The following is a 25,625-nucleotide window of genomic DNA, read 5'->3' as shown; positions in this document are numbered from 1 at the left end:
AAATGTAGACAATGGTTTATCATATTAATAGTATGAGAACTATATATTATATATATATTATATATATATATTTATATATATTTGTAAGTGGGTTTGTATTTGTATACAAATATATACAGTGTATTTGTATACAAATATATATATATATATTTGTAAGTGGGTTTATAAATGTATGAAAGAATTTAAGAGTTTGAAAAAGTATTTTTTGATAAATTTACAAAAAATATACACACCTATGTCATTTACTAGTATTCTCTATTTGTGCTTAACCATCTAAACTTTTCAGTCTAATTTAAATATTCTAATACTGAATGTCCAGGAATAGTGTTTACATATAAAATAAAAATTAGTAAAAGGGAGAAGGTAAGCCTTGTCCATTTCCTAGAGAGGACTTTTTAAAGGCAGACAAAAAAAAAAAAAAGATCAATACATGTCTTCTAAAATTACCAAACGAGATACTTAATGGTATTTAGATATTTGAATATTGAAAGAAAGGAAGGTAAGATAAATCTAAACTATAAATTCCTTCTCTTGGGAGAAAAATTACTGAAACACTGGAAGAATATCTTAAGTGACTATACAGCCTTGTTAAAAACAAGAAATTGCCTTGAAATATTGCTTTATCCAAGCAGTACGTGTACATTTTATATCCTATTCCACAATTATATATGTTTGTTTACCTAGAAAATGACTTTTAGAGCTACTTCTAAGTTAAATTATTTGTATTTCCCAAATCCTCAAGACAAATGGGTACTCTGGAAAGATGCACCATATTCGTAAGGTTTCTCATATATTCTTACATATACCATGTACTCCACTGTTGCCAGGGACAGAGGCCCTCAGTTTGATAAACCATTTAAAAAAAAACAATAAAAAACTTAAAAAAAATTGAATGGCATGGAAAAATGTTCATTTTATAATATTAAATGAAAGAGAAGTACAGAAACCACATACATGGCTGGTTTCTGGTTCCAAGTAGGATGGAAGAAGATATAATAAAGTAACTTTCCTAATGTTAGCAACAATGAAAGAACAGGAAAATTGAAAAATTGTGTTTATGAAAGCAAAAAGGACTGAGTGAACTAAATCAGAGAGCTATTCAGAGAACAAGCTCTCAAAAATGAGAGAGAGAGAGAGAGAGAGAGAGAGAAAGAGAGAGAGAGAGAGAGAATAGGCTCTTTCCTGCTGCTTTCTTACCTGGGAGTATTTGCTGATTCTGTGTAAAGCCTGAGGAATGAGAGTGGCTCAAATAAAATGATTACACTGGGGAAAATAACATTTTGGAGGTTGTTAGGGGTTGGGTCAACAACTGAAAAATTTCAGAAGTCCCAAACACAAAGTACTATTTTCCCACTGGTTTAATTTCTGAGTTCAGGGGCTATGTGGGAAGCCAGAGTTTCTAAAAGAGCACATAGGAATCTGTTGTTTTGGAGTATTTGAGGGAGATAGTCCCGGTTGAGGAACAGGGCCTGCCTCAAACAACAAATGTCAGCCCAAACACATTTACCAAAATTTGGAAGCAGTGTGGGATAGGAAGCTGGAGAACAAAGCTCAAAGCAGAAAGAATCAGACGGAGTCTTAATCAGTCTTTCAAGAAAGGAGGCAGAGACCCTTAGGCTCCCAAGCAAAAGCCCTCAAGAGCCTCCCCCCAAGGTATGTAAGAAAGCAGAGGTATAACTAGAGTTACAACCTAGCCCCAACATTGCTCAATTCTTCACTGGCCTGAAGTGATTAGCCCCTCAATCAATATATCTGACAGATGATAAGGGGTGCCCTTTCTTGGGGCAAATAACACTGACTTCAGTCTCTATTCTCCTTTATGCATAATGTGCAACATACCATTTTAAAATTATGGGATATAGCTCTTCCTCTTCCTTTCTTGAACAGTTCAGCTTTAAAACCATAGGTAAGGTTGAATGAAGTAGGTATCCATGTGAATGGAAGGGTAGAGAAAGGGGAGCTGTCATGGTACAGAGCAAGGTATCAGAGTCTAACTAGGATAACAGGGTATCCACCTGGAGTGGTAGCAGCCTAATGTGAGGTGTCAGGGCTCACACAGGATGAAGAAGACGTCTAGATAGAAAAGACAGAAAATGGTCTGGGGCGCCTGGGTGGCTCAGTAGGTTGAGCATCCGACTTCGGCTCAGGTCATGATCTCATAGCTCGTGAGTTTGAGCCCCGCATCGGGCTCTGTGTTGACAGCTCAGAGCCTGGAGCCTGCTTTGGATTCTGTGTCTCCCTCTCTATCTGCCCACTCACATTCTGTCTCTGTCTCTCTCAAAAATAAACATTACAAAAGAAAAAAGAAAAAAGAAAAGAAAAGAAAAGAAAAGAAAAGAAAAGAAAAGAAAAGAGAAGAAAAGAAAAATGGGTCTGGTACAAAGTGTCAGAGTCTATGTAGAGTGAAGAAGACAGCCCTACAAAAGGTTGGCAAGGTACTGGATGCTGAAGCCTAAGATGACTGAGGAAGGCACTCCCATGAGACAGCAGTCTGGCTCAGAGTGTCAGAGACCAAGAGGAATGAGGACAACATGCTCCAGGAGAGTAGTCTGAGCAAACTGTCAGAAGTTCAGGATGATGAGGGCATCCCTGCAGGAAGGGGGGTGGCAGCAGCAATGAGAGATTGATCAAATAGTAAATATGATAAGATAATGGAGCCAGATTTCTCACTGTCAGAGAAAGAGAGTTACACGTAGAAAAACTGAATGAATCTTGTTGTTTTGAACTGGAAGTAGAGATACTGGTGTGAACTTATGGTATACACACACAACATACAAAGAAAAATGAACACAGATATTAATGTTTATATGTGTATGTGTATACACATATATGTCAGAGGATTTGGGAAGAGTGATAGCCCAACAGCAATGAGCACACCTACTCAGATCCTGGTTTTTAAACACCATTCTCTACTAAATTGAACCACAGCTTTCTGCTGTTTCCATGGCTGGTAAAGAGAAGAGTTCAAGATGAACTGGAACTTCTTGCTATGCAAGAAAATATGAAAATTCTCAAAGAATTACGGGAGTATGTCAAAAGGACACAGAAGCCAGACTGAAGTGGCTCCCATTGGCCAAATATGGAATAATTCGAGCATAAATGTAAATAATAAAAACAGTGTATTACAAAATAAAATAGGGAACTATGAATCCAAACTGATATAAATAAAAGCGTGAATAAATTGAAGTTTTGATGAGGACAAGATATTTACATATCTCCAAGTATCTTTCCCACAAAACAGTAATGAATCACAAAGGGACAAAAGTAATTTCACTTTGAAAATCTTGACAGACATCACTTAACTCCGTGATCAACATAAATATCAGTAATGGGGCAAATTGAAAGTATGAGCTATTAGATAGGTCCCAATAAGAATACAGTTATCACTTCTACAACATCACTGCAACAGATGCGTAATGTAAACATAATCAGGAGAAAACATGAGACAAACTCAAATTGAGAAACAGTCTAAAAAATTATTGGTCTGTAATCTTTAAAGATATCAAAGTCATAAAGGTCAAAGAGAAACTGTGTAACTATTCCAGACTAAAAGAGATCTTTAGTTTCCTCCTTTAGGCCCTTTTAAACATGATAATCAAATGCAATGTGGGATTCTAAACTGAACCCTTTTATTATAAAAGAAACTCTTGGGCCAACTGGCAAAACCTGAGTGATGTATAAAGATTAGATGACAGTAATATATTAGTGATAATATCCTCATTGTGATAGTTTATTTGTGGTTATATAATAGAATATCCTCATCTTTATACAGGTGATAGGGCATAATGTTGGCAAAATGCTCTTAAAGTTCAAGGTTTAAGATTCAAACACACTTATTGTTTGTATAAATTTGAGATTGTTTCACAATTAAAAAAAATTTAATTGAGACATGTGGACAAGTGGGAAATTGTGATCTATAAACAAAAGAAGGAGCCAAAAGCAGCTGCCTCAAAGATGTCAGTTATTTAAATTAAGAGAAAAAAACTGAAATGATCATTACAAATACATGAAAGAAAATAGAGTAAAAGATGGAAATTTTCAACATAAAAAGGAATTAGGTAAAGTTATTCAAATGATCATTCTAGAACTGAAAAATTGTAACTAAGAACTCAATGCAGTCTTAACAGAAAAGATTACCAAAGACAAAGATGGGTCAACAAAAATTATCCTAACTGAAGCATTCAGAGAACTAAACAGCAACATAACATAGATGAACAAATAAAAATAAACAAAAACAATAAAAGAGAATATATGACATTTAGAATACATGTCAAGTGGTCTCACATATGAGAAACTATAATTCCACATGAGAGAAGAGAATGGAGAAGCAATATCTGAAGACATCACCATCACAGCAAAAAAATTTGTGAAATCAAGAGCTATGTCAGAAGGTTCAGTGGACCCCAGAGTTAAACACCACCACCACCACCACCAACTTAGCCACTCTTGGAAAATGATACATACTGTGAAAATCTTAAACGTCTGAGCAAAAAGATATCACCTTCAGAGTAAGAACAATAAGATTTACAGCTAACTTCTAAAAAGAAAATATGAGAGCTAGAAGAAAATGGAATGGCAGCTCTAGAGAAAGAAATACAGGGGCCAGACCTAAAATTCTCTATGAAGCAAAATTACCTTTTAAAACTATAAGTGGAATAGACATACTCAGATAACTAAAGGTGAAATGACTCATAACTAGAAGTCAATATTATAAGAAATATTGAAGTTCTGCAGGCAAAAGGAAAATGATACCACATGAAATCAGGAAAAGTACAAGGAATGAAAAAACATCAAAAAGAAGGAATGAAAAAGCATCATTTATGTGAATAGAGATAAAGACTATTGAGTGTTTAATGCCAAAACAGTATCCTGTGAGGTATGTACTTAGAGAGGTAAAAATATATCACAGTTATAGCAACATAAGCAGGGGAAAAAAATAAACAGAATCATATCATTTTAAGATGTTCACACTATTCAGGTGAAGCAATTTCAGGTGTAATTTCTATCACGACCACTAAAAGAATGATTCTAAAAGGAATGGCAAATACCCATTAAAGAAGGCAAAATGGAATAAAAAAAATACTTCACACAGAAAAAATTGGGAAAGGAAAAACAGAGAAACAGAAGGTGAAACAGAGAACAGAAAGATGACAAAATTAAGCAGATTAGCACCACAAATTACATTAAATATAAATTAAACCTCACCATTAAAAGACAAAGATCTAAAAAAAAAACTAAGACCTACCTACATGCTATTTATGAGAAACACAATTTTAGGTATAAAGACATACTGCTGATTGATTGAACTGTGTTCCCCTCAAATTCTTAAGTTGAAGCCCTAAGCCCTGATGTGACTGTATGTGGAGGCAGGGCCTTTAAAGGGGTAATTAAGGTTAAAGGAGGTCAAATGAGGCCTTGATCCAACAGGACTGTTGTCCTGTTAGAAGAGGAGACACCAGAGACTTCTCTGTGAACACACAGAAGAAAGGCTATGTGAAGATACAGTGAGAAGGCAGGGTTTTGCAAGCCACTAAGAGAGATCTCACCAGAAACCAACCTTGCCAGCCCTCTGCTCTTAGACTTGAAGCCCCCAGAGCTGTGAGAAAATGCTTGCTGTTTAAGCCACTCAGTCTGTGGTATTTTGTCACGGCAGCCCAAGCAGACTAACACAGAAACGGGTAAAATTTAAAGGATAGAAAAAAATATGTAAGGTAAACACTATCCAAAAAAAAAACTGATGTAACTATAAAAACACTAAACAAAGTGTATACATATATATATATATATAAGCTTTTATATATAGATTTATACACATTAGATTATATATATATATATATTAGATCTGAAAATAGCCATTTCTGAATGATAAAAGGGTCAATTCAACAAGAAGGTAAAACAATTTTAAATTTGCATCTAATAACATAGTTTGAAGGTATATAAAAATGAACACACTTACAAAAATCATAATTGGAGATTTCAACACAATTCTCTTAGTAGCTGATAAACAAGTAGACAAAAAATCAGTAAGAATATACAGCCCTTCACTAACACTATTAACCAACCTCACATAAACGATATTTGTGAAAGACTACACCAAACTGCAAAATACAGTCTTTTCAAGTGAACATGCAACATTCTCCAAAATGTACCATATAAAGAGCCAAAAAGCAAGTGTTAATTTCAAAATACTGAAACACTCCAGAGTATGTTCTCTCATCATACTTGATTCAAAATAGAAATGAATACAGAAAAGGAACTATAAATTCCCCCAATGCTGGGCAACTAAACAACATACATCGGGATAACCCACAATTCAAAGAAAGAAATCACACTGGAAATTAAAAAAAATATCTTGACTAGAGGATAATAAAAATATCTCAAAATATATCTGTAAAATGCATTTAAAGGAGTGCATAACGAGAAATTTCCACCTCTAAGCACACCTACTAGAAAAGAATAGCTGAAAATCAATATCTAAGCTTTTATTTCAAGAGGTTAGAAAAAAACACCACAGCAAATTAAATCCAAAAAAAAAGGAGGAGGAAAGAACAAAGAACAAAAATCAATGACACAGACACAAAATGTAGGATTGGGACAATTAACAAAGCTAAAAGCTTGTTCTTTGAAAAGATTACTAAAGTTGACAAATGCTTAAAAAAATAATCAGTAAAAAATATATTAGAAATATCAGACAAAAAAATACAGCACTAGACACACGGGAGACACTAAAGTGCAAGATGGTATTATGAAGAACTTTAGATCAATTTTTTATAACTTAAGATGAAACGGGCAAATTCTTTGAAAAACCCAACTTATTAAAACTGATCAGGGGCGCCTGGGTGATGCAGTCGGTTAAGCATCCGACTTCAGCCAGGTCACGACCTCGCGGTCCGTGAGTTCGAGCCCCGCATCAGGCTCTGGGCTGATGGCTCAGGGCCTGGAGCCTGTTTCTGATTCTGTGTCTCCCGCTCTCTCTGCCCCTCCCCCGTTCATGCTCTGTCTCTCTCTGTCCCAAAAATAAATTAAAAAAAAAAAAACTGATCAAAGAAAAAATAGAAAATATGAATAATCTTCTATCATTTAAAGAAACTGAACTTATAATTTAAAGCTTCTAGGTTCAGATGGCCTCATTGGTGAATTCACCTAAACATTAATTCATCTATAGTGCTTATAATTATATGTGTCTGTACATTTTTTTTAATGGTTGATCTAGGTATCACTCTGTGTGTGTGTGTGTGTGTGTGTGTGTGTGTGTGTGTGTGTGTGTTTACTGTTTACTGGTATTGATAATTTACCACTCTGATGAAACTGTAGAACTCTTACCTCCATTTAGCTCCCTCTACTTCCTCCCTTTATAAAATGATATTTATCCTGCTTAGTGTTTGCTGAGCTCCTGGATCTGTGACTGGGTGTCTATCATTAATTTTGGAAAACTATCAGCTATTCAAATATTTCTTCTGCTCCATTCTTTCTTCCCCTTCTGATATTTTAATTACATGTATGTTACACTTTTTGAAATTGTCCAAGAGTTCTCAAAATTTCTGTTCTTTTTATCTTTCTGTTTTTTTCTCTTTGCATTTCAGTTTTAGAGTTCATACTGACATATCTTTCAAGTTCACTGACTCTTCTCTCACTTGTGTACTCTACTGAAGAAACTACCAAATGTATTCTTCATTTCTGTTACAGTGTTTTTGATTTTGAGCATTTCCTTTTCATTCTTTCTTTCTTTTTTTTTTTTTTTTTAATTTTTTTTTCAACGTTTATTTATTTTCGGGACAGAGAGAGACAGAGCATGAACGGGGGAGGGGCAGAGAGAGAGGGAGACACAGAATTGGAAACAGGCTCCAGGCTCCGAGCCATCAGCCCAGAGCCTGACGCGGGGCTCGAACTCCCGGACCGCGAGATCGTGACCTGGCTGAAGTCGGACTCTTAACCGACTGCGCCACCCAGGCGCCCCTCCTTTTCATTCTTTCTTAACGTTTCCGTCTTTCTGCTTATATGATCCATCATTCTCATATATAGTCTACTGTTTCCATTGGATTACTTAACATATTACTTAATCATACAAATTCCCTATCTGATAATCCCAAAATCTGTGTCATGAGTCTGGTTCTGATACTTGCTTTGTCAGACTATGATTTTTCTAACTGTTCACCATACCCTGTAAGTTTTTATTGAGAGCCAGATGTGAGGTATCCAATAATAGAAACTATGGTAAACAGAAATTTAGTGTGATGTTTTATATTAATCTGGCTAATAGATGGGCTGTGTTCAATGTTTACCGTAGCTATAGAAACCTGAGGCTTCAGTTTCCTGTTTTTGTCTCCCCTGTTGTCTTTGGGTTTCCCTAAGAGCTCCTACTTAAAAAGAGTCAATGTCTTGGAGCTCTTTCAGCTACAATCTGCTCTTACTGTAATGAGAGCCACATGGCTGTGGTGGTAAGGTATAGGGAGCAGAGAATCATTCTGTAACCTTATGATTAAATCTCAGTCTTTTAGTGTGCCTGGATCTTTACAGGTGTTTCTTAGTACCCACCCCCCAACCCCACCTCCTCTTAGGAAAATTAAAGGGAGCTGGAGTAGGATAACTGCTCTGGTAGACTTTCCCTTGGAAGGTGGGCCTTTGTTATGAAAAATGCTCTTAGTATGTTTCAACATTGTTATTTCCCCTCTGTCCTGACAGAAACAAGAGAGATTTTTCCTCAGATCTTCACTGTGAGAACCTGAGGATAGAAGTAGGTTCCTATAAGTAAAACTCATGATATAGTGTGGGGCACACCTAAGACTAGGCCCCTGGAGTTACTTCCTCTCAAGCTACTCCACACTGAGCCTCCAGCTATTGATCAATTACCACTTGTGTTCCTACGAGTTTATGGCTCCAGTGGCTTTGGTTCCAGGTGATCTCAGCTGTGATTATCTGTGTTTGCCAGTTTCTTCAGGTGTCAGGGTGGCAGTTTACTCTGAGAACTTAATTATCTGATAGGCTCAAGAAAAGTCATTTGATTTTAAGCTTGTTCAACTATTTTCTTCCATTTTTTTAAATGTTTATTTATTTTTGAGAGAGAGAGAGAGAGAGAGAGAGAGTGAGTGTCGGGGAGGAACAGAGAGAGAGACACACACACAGAACCCAAACCAGGCTCTAGGCTCCGAGCTGTCAGCACAGAGCCCAACGCAGGGCTAGAACTCATGAACAGTGAGATCATGACCTGAGTCTGACGCTTAACTGACTGAGCCACCCAGGTAACCCAGTATATATATGTTTTAAGTCACCTTTGTTGATTTCTAATTTAATTGATCCACACTCAGAGAATATGCTGATATAAAATATTTTCGTTGATATCTGCTTTGTGGTACATTATGTCAACAGTTGTTTCAAATACTTCTAAAACATTGATCCCATTTAAATTGCATCAAAAAGAATAAAATAATTAGGAAGACATTTAACCAAGAAGATGAAAAAGATCTGTATACTGAAAATTGTAACACTGGTAAAAGAAACTGAAAAAGACACATATAAATGGAAAGATATCCTGTGCTTTCTTATTAAAATGTTCATACTTCCCAAAACAATCAACAGACACAATGCAACTCCTACCAGAATTCTAATAGAATACTTCACAGAAATAGAAGAGCCAACCCTAAAATTTGTATAGATCCATGAAAAATCCCAAATAGCCAAAGCAATCTTAAGAAAGAAGAACAAAACTGGAGAGGCATCGCACACTCTGATTTCAAACTTCATTACAAAACAGAATAGTACTGGCATAAAAACAGACACATAGACCAACAGCACAAAACAGAGAAGCCAGAAAAAAGCCACATATATGGTCAATTGATCGGAGGCAAAGGGGGCAAGAATATACAATGGGAAAAGATAGTGTCTTCAATAAGTGGTATTAGGAAAACTAAACAGCCACATGCAAAAGAATAAAACTGGACCTCTATCTTACACCATACACAAAAATCAACTCAAAATGGATTAATGCCTGAAACCTTTACAAAACTGAAAGAAAACACAGGGAGTAAGCTCCTGTGTTTTCACATGACCTTGTCAATGTGTTCAACTATTTTTTTGTCATTGTAAGGATCTATGTTCTTTAATTTTGGAGCCCCCACCCCCTTATAATGTATTGTCTTAAATATTTCCTGTGGATCAGTAGAATATTTATATAACATCAGATGATGTTAAAATTTTTGATTCAGTGATCAAACATAATTTTTAAAAGTCCAGAGTAAAGGACAGTATATTATGTTTATCTCTATTTTCACCCATTCCATTGTTGTTCCTCTTTCTTCTTTATGTTCCAAGTTCCCTTCTATTATAATTTCCTTTCTATTTAAAGAAGTTCCATTTAGGGGAGCCTGGGTGGCTCAGTCGGTTGAGCGGCTGGCTTTGGCTCAGGTCATGATCTCACAGTTTATGAGTTCGAGCCCCACATTGGGCTCTGTGCTGACAGCTCAGAGCCTGGAGCCTGCTTCGGATTCTGTGTCTCTCTTGCTCTTTGCCCCTCCCCTCTCGCACTCTGTCTCTCTCTCTCTAAAGTAAATAAACATTAACAAACTGTTTTAAAAATAAAGAACTTCCATTTAGCCATTCTTTTAGAGTAGATTGGTGGGTGACAAATACTCTGTATTTTTCTTCATTTGAGAATGTCTTTATTTCACCTTATTCTTGAAAGATATTTTCACTGGCTATAGAATTACAAGTTGACAGCTTTTCTTTCAGCACCTGAAAAATGTGGTGCCACTTCCTTCTGACCTCCATGAAAAACCATTTCAATCATTGTTTCCCCATAAACATAATGCATTCTTTCCCACTAGCTGCTTTCAATGTTTTCTTCTCTTTAGTTTTTGGAAGTTTGATTTTGATGTATTCTGGCAAAGAATTTTTCAGATTCATCTGTTTTGGGTTTGCTCAGCTTCTTGAATCTACAATGCTATTCATCAACTTGGGAAGTTTTCAGCATGATTTCTTTCAATATTTTTCAGCTTCACACTGTTTTCTTCTCCTTTTGGAATTCAAATGACAAAAAAAGCTAAGTCTTCTATAATTGTCACACAGGTCCTGGAAGCCCTGCTGATGATTTCTTTCCCATCTACCTTCTCTCAGTTTTTCAAATTAGATACTTTCTACCTATCTGACTTCAACTTCACTGATCCTTTTCTTTATCACCTCCATTATGGTGGTGAGACCAGTGAATTTTTATTTCAGTTATTATATCTTTGGTTCTATAATTTTTGTTTAGTTCTTTTTTATGTCTTCTATTCCTTTGCTTAGGAATAAATTTAACAAAAGAAATATAAGACTTGTACACTGAAAACTACAAAATACCACTGAAAGAAATTAAACAAGCCCTAAATAAATGAAAAGATATTTTATGGATAACAAGACTTAATATTTTAAGATGTCACTACTCCCCAAACTGATCTACAGATTTAATGCAATCACTATAAAAATCTTAGCTGCATTTTGTTTTGCAGAAATTAATAAGCTGATTCTAAAATTTATATGGAAATTCAAGGGACCCAGAATAGCAATAACAATCTTGAAAAAAAGAACAAAGTTGGAGATCTCCCACTTCTGTTTCAAAATATACTACAAAGCCACAGTAAAGAAAACTAAGAAAATCACAATTTGAATACACAAAGGCAATCCACACACACCAAACACCAAGGTGACTCAGATACTAGAATTATCTGACAAAGATTTGAAAATAGTTGTCATAAAATATTTTAATGAGCAGTTATCAGCATTCTTGCAATAAATGACAAAAACAGAAAATCTCAGTAAAGGAATAAATTTAACAAAAGAAGTGAGAGATAGTGTGGTACTGTCATAAGGGTAGACATATCAATCGATGGAAAAGAAAGAAGAATCTAGAAATCAACCCTCAAATTTATGGTCAAGTGATTTTTGATAAGGGTCCTACAACAATTCAATGGGGAGGAGGAATAGTCTTTTCAACGGAAAGACTGAAACAACTAGATATCCACATGTAAAAGAATAAGGTTGAACTTCTACCTCACATCGTACACAATTCAAAATTAATCAAAAACCTAAATGTAAGAGATAACATTATAAAACTCTTAGAAGAAAAAGGCTCAATCACTATGGTCTCTGATTAAACAACAGTTTCTTAGAAATGACATAAAAAACACAAGCAAAATAAAAACTAGATATACTGGGCTTCATTAAAATTAAAACTTTTTGTGCTTCAAAGAATACTACTAGGCCAGTAAAAAGACAGCCCCCTCAATGGAAGAACATATTTGCAAATCATATAAATGATAAGGGGCTTATATTCAGAATACATAATAGGTCTCACAACTCAACAGTAAAGAGACAACCAAATTTTTAAAATGGGGAAAGACACTGTTAATATCAATCTGTTCTAGTTGGCTGAGGTATAGAGAGCCCCTACGGAATTAGGTGAATCCACAAAACTACCCTGGTCCCTTTTCTTTGGGGGTTCCTCTTAATTAATGATGGCTAGGGAGATTAAAAGAAAACTGCCAAACAAAATAAAAGGTCCGATTCAGGCAGTCACCTCATTTATCCCACTACTAATATCATCGCCTAAGCAAAGTCCCCAACTTCCTTCCTTGCACTCACACCCTTCAGACTCTGTTTTGACATATTTTCCCTTTGAGTCACCACTGTTGGTCCTTTCAAAGCTGCTTTCACCCAGATAAATACCTTGAGAGAGGAGAGGATGGCAACACGAGACACAAATGATGATCCGCCTCAACAGGGCTGGCCTTGAGTCCATTCCCTTAACAGATTTTGCCTATAAAAAAACTTACTGAGCTTTCCATGGCTTTTTTCACCCAGTTAAAAAAAAAAAGTGGGCACAGGATCTGAATAGACATTTCCCCCAAAGAACATACAGAAGTGGCCAATAAGCACAGGAAAAAAATCCTCAACATCAGTAACAATCAGGACAATGAAAATCAAACCCACAATGAGATACACTAAAGTGGCTATCAAAATAAAAGACATAATAACAAGTGTTGACAAGGATGTAAAAAAACTGGAACTCTCGTACACTGCTAGTGGGAATGTAAAATGAGCAGTCGCTTTGAAAAACCATAAGCAGTCCTCAAAAGGTTAAACACAGAGTTACCATATGCTCCAGCACTTCTTCTCCTAAGTATATATCCAAGAGAAGTGAAGATATATGTATATGCCCACGTGAAGTGTTTATAGCCACTTTTTTCATAATAGCCAATATTCATTAAAACTGAAGAAAAAAACCCTGAATGTCCATCAAGAGGAAAACAGATAAATTGTGGTATATGCATGCACACAATAAAACATTACACAGCTATAAAAATAAAGGAACAAATGATATATGTAACAACATGAATGACTCTTGCAAATGTTATATTGAGTATAATAAAACTGATCCAAAAGAAAATATATGTTGTAAATATTTGAATTTCCAGAAGAAGGAGAACTAATTGATGGCAATTGAAGTCAGAATAATAGTTCCCTCAGAGTGGGGGTGGGAGGATTGATACTGACATTAGTTGCTTAAGGAAACAAACCTACTGGGGTTTTGGCAATGTTCTGTGCAATGTGGTAGTTGCACAGGTGTGTGTGTGTGTGTGTGTGTGTGTGTGTGTACAGGTGTGGTATTCACTTGTGTCCTTAAGATTTTAATACTATATGTATCTCACTAAATGTATTTAGTATCTCCATTCTCTTAAATACTGCAGAAAAACTACTCTATGTACAATATTGTACCAAATACCTTCTTAAAAAACATTTTTTTAAAGTACTCTCTACACCTAACATGGGGCTCAAACTCATGACTCTGAAATCAAGAGTCACATGCTCTACCACTGAGCCAGGCAGGCACCCGTGTACCAAATATCTTTAAAATATGTTACATACATGTAAGTAGAGAAAATAAAGATGAGAATAAAAATGTACTCAAATTTTACAGTGGAGAGGTTAAGAGCTTAAGCTTTGGAATCAGAATGACATGTTCAAATCTAAACTTTTTCACTTATTACTTCTAGGACTTCCCAACCTCCTGTTTCTTCACCAGTAAAATGCAGATAACAATATACCTACATTATAGGACTGATGTGATGACTAAAAGAGATAATACATATAAGATGTTTGATACATAGTATGCACTACAAAACTGTTTCATATCTTATACCTCCCCGAACACACACATATAATAGGATTATAGTTTTATTTACTGCTTTATAATTTTCTCATGGCTATTTATTTATTTATTTACTTATTTATTTTTGTCTTTTTTCAGATATTGGAGAAACGTGAATTCAACTCCAGAGAGTTTGGAATTTATCCTATGGGTAGTGCAATTATCAGAGTTCTGATCAAGCCAGTGACATAATAAACAACAGTCTGGAGAAGTCTCTGCTGGAAGCAATATGCTTGGTGGACTTGGGGAAGAGGGGTACACTTGCCCAGGTGCTGCAGGACAGCTTGAGGTACAGAGGCCACTGTCACTACTTTAAGCTCCACAACACCCTGGTGAAATCTAGACTTGCAATTATTCCTCTGCTTTTTTAAAAAAAGTGCATTTTCTATTTATTTCATAAAACTATATACGGATATAGAATTCCTTTTTTTCAGATACATTCATTTATTCTTTTCTTCCACAAGTATTCTTTTTTAAAACTGAGGTATAATTGACATGTAACATTATATTAGTCTCAGATATACAACATAATGATTCAATATTTGTATATACTGTGAAATGATCACCACAATAAGTTTATTTAACATCTCATTTTTCTGAAATCTTTTACAACACACAGTCACCAAGGCACTCACAGAGAGGGCATGGTGCTCTATGCCATCATGTAAAGCGTTAAGTTTAGGTCATTTATAAACTGCCAAGTCTTCAACATAGCACTCAAACAAACGCTTTCCTCCTGAACTGCATTAATACCCAGTACACAGTGTAAACACCTAACACCACAGATGCTCCCACTTCTCCCCCAACCTACTGAATTCCTTAATATTACTTTACAATAAATCTGAGAAAACCTGGTAATAAATCTTCAGCATTCAAATACTTCCAGTGTGCTTTGGGAATAGGTTTAATCTTTCTCCAGGGCTTGAAAGACCAAAATTATTCAAGAGGTCTGTGGGGTATATGCGTGTGTGTTTAACCCATATCCTAATCTCAAATGTGGTTAAGAACCTAACTTCCAGAGTTGAACTAAAAAATCAATACCAAGCAGTGGAAGAGACAAAACTGTGTCCATAATACTGCCAGGTAACAAATGAAATCTATAAAGGATCTTTCTTTGAAAATAAAATAAAATTAAAAGTTCCAATTCCATCAGTCACAGAATGTAGAAACTGCAGTGCAATAAAAGTATATATGAGATATACTGACGAGTAAAAATGACAGAAAAACACAGAGTAGACTTTGACATATGTCTAATTACTACTCCGTTTCAGGCTAATGGTAAAAATTAGTCTTCAGATAGTTGATAACATCAGCCTGTCTCTGTTGGGTTAGTACCAAGATCTGTGGCCAAGCAAATACTTCTAATAAAATTGATTTTCCTTTTTGGCAACCAATAGGCCAGTCAATAATAATGTTGTTTAAGAAAGATTGAATCATGAGGGAGATGAACCTTTCCTTCCATTTATTATGTTTGTATTGTCTATATTTGAAAAGAGTTTTCAATAACGAAACCAAAGAAGAAATCACAAAGGGAAAGCTATTCTGAGAGCTAATCTCCAAAAGCCCTGTGACTTGGAAGCATCTAAGTAATCCAAACTAACAAAGCCAAAAGCATTCCCTTAACTGAAGCTAGATTGTGGGAATCAGGATTGTCAATAACAGAGGAAAATCGAGGCTAGGGGCAATATAAAGTAGTCATGTGAATACAAAGACGTCAAGGAAAACATTGGTTGCACATAGTCCTAACTGACTCATCCAAAAAACCTATGTGGACTTTTACTCTGCATTAAAGCTGGTGTTCTGTAAAGAGTATTCCATAAAGCCACATAAAGCAGTTTTTGAATTGTCTTATATTAACCAAACATAATACAAGACAAACAGATGAAAACCTCAGGCTATTCCTAACTTGGGAACATTTCCCTTCCAAACACCCCCTAACAATACAAACCAAGTAAAAGACATGAGCACACCAATACTTTATTGCTTTTGTTTTTTAACTTACTTAACTTAATGGTAGTGGATAAGGGAAGCAAAAGATGAAAAGATGATTTATTTATTTATTGAATATAATTTATTATCAAATGAAAAGATTTAAATGTTCATAAAGAAAAATAAGTAAAAATCACGGGAAAAATTCTCAGTAAGTAGTGAAGAAATTTATCCTACCAGATATTAAAACATATTTTGAAGCTATAACCATTAAAACATCATAACACAAGTATGTAAACAAAAAACAGAGCAATGGAAATCGGAAACAGCCCAGGAATACACAGAGGAAGTGAGAATATGAAAAAAGAAAAAAGGTACTTCAAATCAGTAGAGGAAAGATTATTCAACAAACATTACTGAACAAGGTTAATCATCTACACAAAAATAAAGTTGATACCATCTGGACAAAAATAAAATGTGTATTACATACATGTGACAAATTAATGCTAGATGTATCAAGGAAACCATGAAATGATGAAGGTACGAGAAGGAAACATGGGGATATTTTTAATATTTATATCACAAAGTGCTCATTTTCCTTAACACATAAAAAGTTCCTATAAATTAAGAAGAAAACATCAATCCAGTGGGAAACTGAGCAAAAAATATGAACAGATGTTTCACAGAAAATGAAATACAAGTGGTTCTTGGTTAAAGGATATTAATCCATTAATTAATTCATTGGCCCATTTATATGGTACCAGCTAAATTATGATACATCTCTATAAAGGAATATTATGCACCCGTTAAAAGGAATAAGGCATGGGATGCCTGGGTGGCTCAGTCAGTTAAGTGTGTGACTCTTGATCTCATGTTTCGTGCATTGGAGCCCTGCGTTGGGCACCATACTAGCAGCGTGGAGCCTGCCTGGGATTCTTTCTCTCCCTCTCCCCCACTCATGCTCTCTCTCAACATAAATATACTTATCTTATCTTATCTTAATTTTATTTTGAGAGAGAGAGAGGGTACAAGTGAGCAAGGGGCAGAGACAGGGAGAGAGAAGCAGGGATCATCCAAAGCAGGGCTCACCCAAAGCAGGGCTCAAGCTCACCCGATGTGGGGCTTGAACTCATGAACTCTGAGATGGTAACCTGAGCCAAAGCCCAATGCTTATTAACCAACTGAGCCACCCAGGCACCCCAATAAATAAACATTTAAAGAAAAAAAAAAAGAATAAGGCAACATTATCTATATACCGATATAGAACAATCTCCAAGATAAAGAAAGCAAGTTACAGAATAGCGTGTGTAGCTTGTATCACATTGCTGCTGTACATGCTTTTATATATATATAGCTGCTCGTCTGTGTTCTCTCACCTCAAAAATAAATAAAATTAAAAAAAATTAGTCTTTTGCATTTTTTGACTTTTTTTAAAAAAGTGTACTACTTAAAAATAAAGTTTATTTATTTTGAGAGCGAGAGATGGAGAGAGAGAGAGAGAGAAAAAGAGCATGAGTGAGTGGGGAAGGGCAGAGAGAGAGGGAGAGAGAGAGAGAATCCCAAGCAGGATCTGCACTGGCAGCACGGAGCCTGACACGGGGCTCAATCCCATGAACCATGAGATCAAGACCTGAGCCCAAATCAAGAGTCAGATGCTCAACCAACAGAGCAACCCAGGTGCCCCAGGTATTTTTTTTAATACATACTACCAACTAAAAGAAAAAAAATCAATGAAATATATATATTTCAAGGCAAGATTATGGCATAAGCTATGATTTGACCTATAACTCAAAGCTAGGGAACTGGTCCAAGAACAATATACACATATCTAATGGGGAAAGAGGTATTTCTTCTGCTAAAAAAACAAGGATACCCAAAAAGCTCTGGCAAGTGCTCAGGTCCTTCCTGGTACTCATGTTCTATTTTTCCAACATTTTCTTTATAAACCAATATTCCTTTATTCAATAATTACTAAGCATCTACTGTATGTCAGATATTACTTGAGGCACTAGTGATACAACCAAATTGTAGTACCTGTATATGATAGTGTTGAGAATACAGACATGTAATCAACCAATTACAATACAAAGTGATTGCACTGTCATAACTTTTTGATGCGCTTAAGATCAGGGAGTTATAAGGGCACCTGGGTGGCTCAGTTGGTTGAGCATTCGACTTCAGCTCAGGTCATGATCTCGCAGTTGTCGAGTTCGAGCCCCGCATCAGGCTCTGTGCTGCTGGAGCCTTCTTCGGATTCTGTGTTTCCCTGTCTCTCTGCCCTTCCCCTGCTCGCACACTCTCTCTCCCTCAAAATAAATAAACATTGGGGCGCCTGGGTGGCTCAGTTGAGCGTCCGACTTCAGCTCAGGTCATGATCTCGCGGTCTGTGAGTTCGAGCCCTGTGTCAAGCTCTGTGCTGACAGCTCAGAGTCTGAAGCCTGCTTTGGATTCTGTGTCTCCCTGTCTCTCTGCCCCTCCCCTGCTCATGCTCTGTCTCTCTCTGTCTCTCAAAAATAAATAAACATTAAAAAAAATTAAAATAAATAAATAAATAAACATTAAAAAATTAAAAAAAAAAAAGAATCTGACTTTGGCTCAGGTCATGATCTCGCTGTTTCTAAGTTGAAGCCCCCATTGGGCTCTGTGCTGACAGCTCAGAGCCTGGAGCCTGCTTCAGATTCTGTGTTTCCCTCTATCTCTCTGCCCATCCCCAGCTTGTGCTGTCTCTGTCTCTGTCTCAAAAATAAATAAACATTAAAAAAATTTTTTTTTTTAAAAAAAGGAGCTATAAACTATTGGGAATCTCTAACTGGTTAGAGTGAAGGAAGGCTTCCTGGAGGAAGTAATGTGTAAGCTGAGGCCTAGGAAGGAGAATGAAGAAGAAAGAAAACAGCATATAAAAAGACCAGGAGACGCGCAGTATATCAAGTTCTTCAAAGAAGTGGAGCTTGGCATACCAGGGAGGGTTATAAGCAAGCAGCATGCTGAGAAACAGTGGAGATGTAAGATCATGAAGGGCTTTACAGAGTATATTAAATTTAGATTTTATCTTAAAAACAAAAGTAAACAAGAAAATATCTGCAAATTAGCATTTTAGAAAGACTATCCAGAGTAAAAGTTGAAAATATACTGAAGGATATCAAGATTAGAAGGAGAAATAGAGTTCAGAGCTGCTGAAATAATTTAAGAAGCCTGAACTAGTGTACAGGAAGTGTTGAAATAGAGCAGTGGGTAGGTTTGGAGATATACTTAGAAGGTAGAACCTAAAGGACTTGAATGGGTGTGAAAATTGAGAGAAGAATCAAGGATGATTCCTAGAAAACTGGTTGGATGATGGTGCCAATTATGGTGAGGGGTAGCGGCAGTTGTTGAGACACAGTAGGGTTCAGTGTAAGATGATGTGACTTGGAAGTGTCTGAAGGATAGCTAAGAAGAGTTCTATGTTTTTGGATCTACTGACTAAGATCTGAGTTGGTGATAAAGATTTCTTCTATTCTCTATGAAATGAGAGGTAATCTGAGAATGAAAAGGACCATAAGACTTTTCAGGCAAAATTAAAGATGCATACCATGATTTATGATAATATCAGGGCTGTATATTTTTTTTTTCTTCCTAGCTTTGCCCAGAGACTAGGTGTATACGTGCAAAAGGCAGGTAACTGGATTAATCAGAATTAGGCTTTTTCCAGGTGGCTGTAACAGTGGAAATAGAGGGAATGGAGATGAGGCTGAGGATAATAGCATGAGAATGGGAGAAGATGAAATGGGAGAAGGTGGATTAGCAGAGAAACTAAAGATATCTTCTAGGTGAAGTAAGAGATTTAGATGAAATGGAGAGTGTGGTCAGAACTAAAAATTTCAGATTTAACGAAAAGAGCCAGGATGAGTGCATGAGGCCTAGGGAGTTGGACCAAAATGGATATATATGGCAACAAATGTTACATAAAGAAAAGCATTTTATATCTAACACACTAAATTAAAAAGCAAACACCTAGAACAAAACAAGGATACCCACTTCTAACCACACAGTACTAGAAGGCCTGGTCAGATCAACTACGCAAGAAAAATAAAGGAATCCTGAGGTGCCTGGCTGACTCAGTCATTAGAGTGCAAGACTCCTGATTTTGGGGTTGTGAGTTTGAGCTCACGTTGGGTGTAGAGATTACTTAAAAAAAAAAAAAAGAAAAGGAATGTCAACTGTAAAAGAAGAAGTAAAATGATCTCTATTCATAGACAACATGATCTTATATGTAAAAAACCCTAAAGATCCCACAAAAATCTGTAAGAACTAATAAATGAATTCAGCATTATTATAGGATACAAAACAAACATGCAAAAATCAATTGTGTTTCTGAACACTAACAATGAACAATCCAAAAAGGAAATTTAGAAAACAGTTTCATTTACAATAGCATCAAAAAAGAAAAAGAAATTTAGGAATAAACTTTACCAAGGAGGTGAAAGAAATATACACTGAAAGCCACTAAATGCTGCCTAAAGAAATTCGAGACACCAATAGATGGAAAAACATCTCACAGATTGGTAGACTTAACATTAAGATGTCAATACTCCCCAAAGTGATCTACAGATTCAACGTAATCCTTATGACAATCCCAATGACATTTTCTTGCAGAAAAAAAAAAAAATCATCCTATCAAGCAACCCAGAATAGCCAAACAGTCTTGAAAAGGAAAAACAAGGGGTACCTGGGTGGCTCAGTCAGTTAAGCATCCATCTCTTGATTTTGGCTCAGGTCACGGTCTCATGGTTCAGTTCATGTTATTAGGCTACGCACTGTTAGCACAGAGCCTGCTTGGGATTCTACCTCTCTTCCCGCCCCTCCCTTGCTCACACATGGGCACGTGTACCCTCTCTCAAAATAAATACACTTAAAAAAAAAAGGAAAATACACTTAAAAAGAAAAGTTGGAGGTCTCACACTTCCTGATTTCAAATTTTTCTACAAAGCTACAGTAAATCAAACAAGTATGGTAATGGCATAAAGACAGAAATATAGACCAACAGAATAGAATAGAAAGCCCAAAACCTTACAGATATGATCAAATTACTTTTGACAAGGGTTCCAAGACTATTCAATGGGGAAAAGACATTTCAACAAATGGTGCTGAGAAAACGGACTATCCACATGCAAAAAAATGAAACTGGACCCCTATTTTATACCACATACAAAAACTAACTCAAAATGGGTCAAAGACCTAAACATATGGGCTGAAATTAAAAAACTCTTAAAGAAAACATAGGCAAAGAGCTTCAAAACATTGAATTTGGCAATGATTTCTTGGATATGATACCAAAAGCACAGGCAATAAAAGAGAAAGGTGGCCTTCATCAAATTTAAAACTGTTGTCCATCAAAGGACCCTACCAATAGAGTAGAAGACAATTCACAGAATGGGAGAAAGTATTTGCAAATCATTTATCTGACAAGGGACTGACATCCAGAATATATAAATAATTCTTACAGCTTAACAATAAAAACACAAACAACTCAATTTAAAAATGGGCAAAGGACATAAACAAAGTGATATACAAATGGTCAATAATCACATGAAAAGATGTTCAACATCACCAGTCATTAGGGAAGTGCATATCAAAACCACAATGAGATACCACTTCTCACTCATTACGATGCCTATTATCAAAAATACAAAAAATAACAAGTGTTGGTAAAGATGTGAAGAAATTGGGACACTTATGCATGGCTGATACATAATGGTGCAGCCACTGTGTAAAATGGTATGGTGATTCCTCAAAATATTCAATAAGGAAGTACCTCATGACCCGGCAATTCCAATTCTGGGTATATACTCAAGACACACAAGGGTAAGGACTCAAATTTGCTACCTATGTTCATAGCATATTAATCACAATAGTCAAAAGAATAAAGAAACTCAATGTTATAGATGAATATTTAGATAAGCAAAATGTGGTATATATGTATAATGACATGTTATTTAGTTTTAAAAAGAAAGGAAGTTTTGACACATGCTACCAACATGGATGATCCTTGAAAATATTAAGTGAAATAAGTCAGTCACAAAAGGACACATATTATGTAATTCCACTTATATAAGGTACTTAAAATAGTCAAATTCATGAAGGTAGAAAGTAGAATGGTAGTTGCTAGGAGCTGGGGGTATGGGGAGTTAGCTATGAATTCAGAGTTTCAGTTGGGGAAGAAGAAAAGTTCTGGAGATGGATGGTAGTGATGGTTGGACAATGTGGATGTACTTAATGCCACAGAACTGCACACTTAAAAATGGTTAAAATGGTAAATTTTATGTTATGCACATTTAAAACAATAAAAACAAATAAGAAAGAAAACAGGAGGACAAATCTTAATGACCTTATACTTGGCAATGGTTTCCTAAGTATGATACCAAAAGCACAACCAACAAAAAGAAAGAATAGAAAAAAAAAGAAAAAGAAAAAAAACCTGAAAACAAGATTCAAAACCTGTGCACCAAGTGACACTATCAAAAAGTGAACAGATAACCCACAGAAAGGGAGAAGGTATCTGCAAATCATGTATCTGACAGTGGTCTACTATCCAGAATATATAAAACACTCCTACATCTTAACAAAAAGACAAGCAACTCAATTTTAAAAATGGTGAAAGGTTTGAACAGACATTCCTCCAAAGGAAATACAGAAATTGTTAACAAGTATATGAGAAGATACCAACATCATTAGTTGTTAAGGAAATGCAAATCAAAATCAAGCACAATGAGATATCACTTCACTCCACTAGGATGGCTGTTAAAAAAAGAACATAACAAGTACTGGCAAAGCAGTGGAGAAATTAGAACCCCAATGCATTGCTGGTGGGAATGTAAAATGGTGCAATTTCTGTAGAGAACAGTTTGTAGAGGTTCCTCAAAAACATCAAATTACCATACAACTCTGAAATTCTACTCTTAGGTACAGAATCAAAAGAACTGAAAACAAGCGTTCAAACAAAAACACACGCATTAATTGTTCATATCAATTGTTCATGCCAAAAAAAATGGAAATGATCCAACTTTTCATCAACTGATGATGAGATAAACAAAATGTGGTATTATCCATATGATGGTATAATATTTAGCCATAAAAAATGAAGTACTGTCACATGCTACATGGATAAACCTCGAAAACATTATGCTAAGTGAAAAAAGCCAGACACAAAGGCTACATATTTTATGATTCCATTTACATGGAATATCCAGAATAGGCAAATCCATTGAAACAGAAAGATTAGCTATTGGCAAGATCTGTGAAGAGGGGGAAATAGGGAGTGATTGTTTAATAAGTACAAGGTTTCCTTTTGGGGTGATGAAAATGTGAAACAAGAAAGTAGTGACGGTCACACAACACTGTTAAGTGTATGAATGCTAATAAATTGTACACTTTAAAGTGGTTAATATGGTGAATTTTATGTTGTGCGAGTTTTAACTCAATTTTTTAAAAAACTCCCTCATCATCACTCTTACCTGGCAGTTAATATCAGCTCTATATTGTAGCAAGACTGTGACTAGTTCTTTATGTCCTCGATCACATGCCCAATGGAGTAGAGTTCTGCCCTAAAAACACAAAAATTGAGATAAATGAATTTCTTAATCCAGTTATGAGGCCATGTAAAATACTTTTTTCTTGGTTGAGAATTGTATTTTTATTTATCTTACTTGAGTAATGTTACACACAATGTTACATTAGTTTCAGGTTTACACCATAGTGATTCAACTTCTCTATATGTTATGCTATGCTCACCACAAGCATAGCTACCATCTGTCACCATGCAATGTTATTACAAGATCACTGACTATATTCCCTATGCTGTGCCTTTAATTCCTGTGATTTACTGATTCCATAACTAAAAGTCTGTATCTCCCACTCCCCTTCACCCATTTTTGCTATAACCCCACCCTCTTCCTTCTGAGAGCCATCAGTTTGTTCTCTATATTTATAGGTCTGAGTCTGCTTTTTGTTTATTCATTTGTTTTTAGATTCCACATGAGTGAAATCGTATGATATTTGTCTTTATTAGTCTGATCTATTTCACTTAGCATAATACCCTCTAGGTCCATCCATATTGTCTTGCCAAATGGCAAGATCTCATCCTTTTTTACAAGAGCTTAATTCCTGTGTGTGTGTGTGTGTGTGTGTGTGTGTGTACATATAGATATACCACACCTTCTTTATCCATTCATCCATGGACACTTAGGATGCTTCCATATCTTCGCTATTGTACATAATTCTGCAATAAACATAGGGGTACATATATCTTTTCAAAGTAGTGTTTTCATTTTCTTTGAGTAAATACCCAGTAGAGAAATGACTGGATAATACAGTATTTCTATTTTTAAGTTTCTGAGCCTCCATACTGTTTTTCACAGTAGCGGCATCAATTTATATTCCACCAACAACGCAGGGGGGTTCCTTTTCCTCCACATCCTCAACAGCACTTATTTTTTGTTTTTTATTTTAGCCACTCTGTCAGGTGTAAGGTGATATCTCATTGCAGTTTTAATTTGATTTTCCCTAATGATTACTAATGTTGACCATCTTTTCATGTGTCTATTGGCCATCTATATGTCTTTGGGAAAATGTTTATTCAGGTCCTCTGCTCACTTTTTAATTGGGTTGTTTATTTTTTTTTAGTGTTCAGGCATATGAGTTCTTTATATATTTTGGATATTAACCCCTCATTGGATATATCACTTGGAAATATCTTTTCCCATTCAGTAGGTTGCCTTTTTGTTTTGCTTTGCTATGCATAGCTTTTTATTTTGCTATAGTCCCAATAGTTTATCTTTGCTTTTGTTTCCCTTGTCTTAGGAGACTTATCTACAAAAATGTTGCTATGGTTGATGTCAGTGAAATTATTGCCTGTGTTCTCTTCTAGGATTTTTAAGATTTCAGGTCTTACATTTAGGTCTTTAATCAATTTTGAGCTTAATTTTGTGGATGGTGTAAGAAAATGGTATAGTTTCATTCTTTCATATGTAGCTGTCTACTCTTCTCAGCACCATTTACTGAAGAGACTATCTTTGCCCTATTGTATATTTTTGTCTTTATCATAGATTGACCATAAGAGCATGGGTTTATATTTGAGCTGTTTCATTGATCTATGTGTCTATTTTGTACGAATACCATACTGTTTTGAATACTACAGCTATGTAGTATATCTTGAAATCTAAAATTATGATACCTACAGCTTTTACTTTCTCACAATTGCTTTGGTTATTTGGGCTCTTGTGTGGTTCCATCCAAATTTTAGGATTATTTGTTCTCATTCTGTGAATAATATTGTTGGTATTTTGATAAGGATTGCACTGAATCTGTAGATTGCTTTGGGTTGTATGAACATTTTAACAATATTGATTCTTCCAATCCATGAGAAGATAGCTTTCCATTTGTTTGTGTTGTCTTCAATTTCTTTCATTAATGTTTTATAGTTTTTAGAGTACAGGTCTTTTATCTCCTTAGTTAAGTTTATTCCTAGGTATTTTATTATTTT

General features: G+C 35.6%; 1 protein-coding gene across 4 annotated transcripts in view; it reads right to left on the bottom strand.

The window, feature by feature from the left end:
• The window catches only part of ACBD6 (acyl-CoA binding domain containing 6), a 202,505-nt gene that overhangs the window by 73,304 nt on the left and 103,576 nt on the right, over nt 1–25,625 (bottom strand). For all 4 annotated transcript variants that reach the window (XM_043568327.1, XM_043568326.1, XM_043568328.1 and 1 more), the window contains one exon: nt 23,599–23,688. In XM_043568327.1, coding sequence (XP_043424262.1) covers nt 23,599–23,688 — 90 coding nt within the window. The remainder of the gene's footprint in view (nt 1–23,598; nt 23,689–25,625) is intronic.

The sequence above is a fragment of the Prionailurus bengalensis genome, chromosome E4 (genome assembly GCF_016509475.1).
Source record: "Prionailurus bengalensis isolate Pbe53 chromosome E4, Fcat_Pben_1.1_paternal_pri, whole genome shotgun sequence".
Taxonomy (NCBI): Eukaryota; Metazoa; Chordata; class Mammalia; order Carnivora; family Felidae; genus Prionailurus; species Prionailurus bengalensis.
This window is presented reverse-complemented; position numbering and strand designations above follow the sequence as displayed.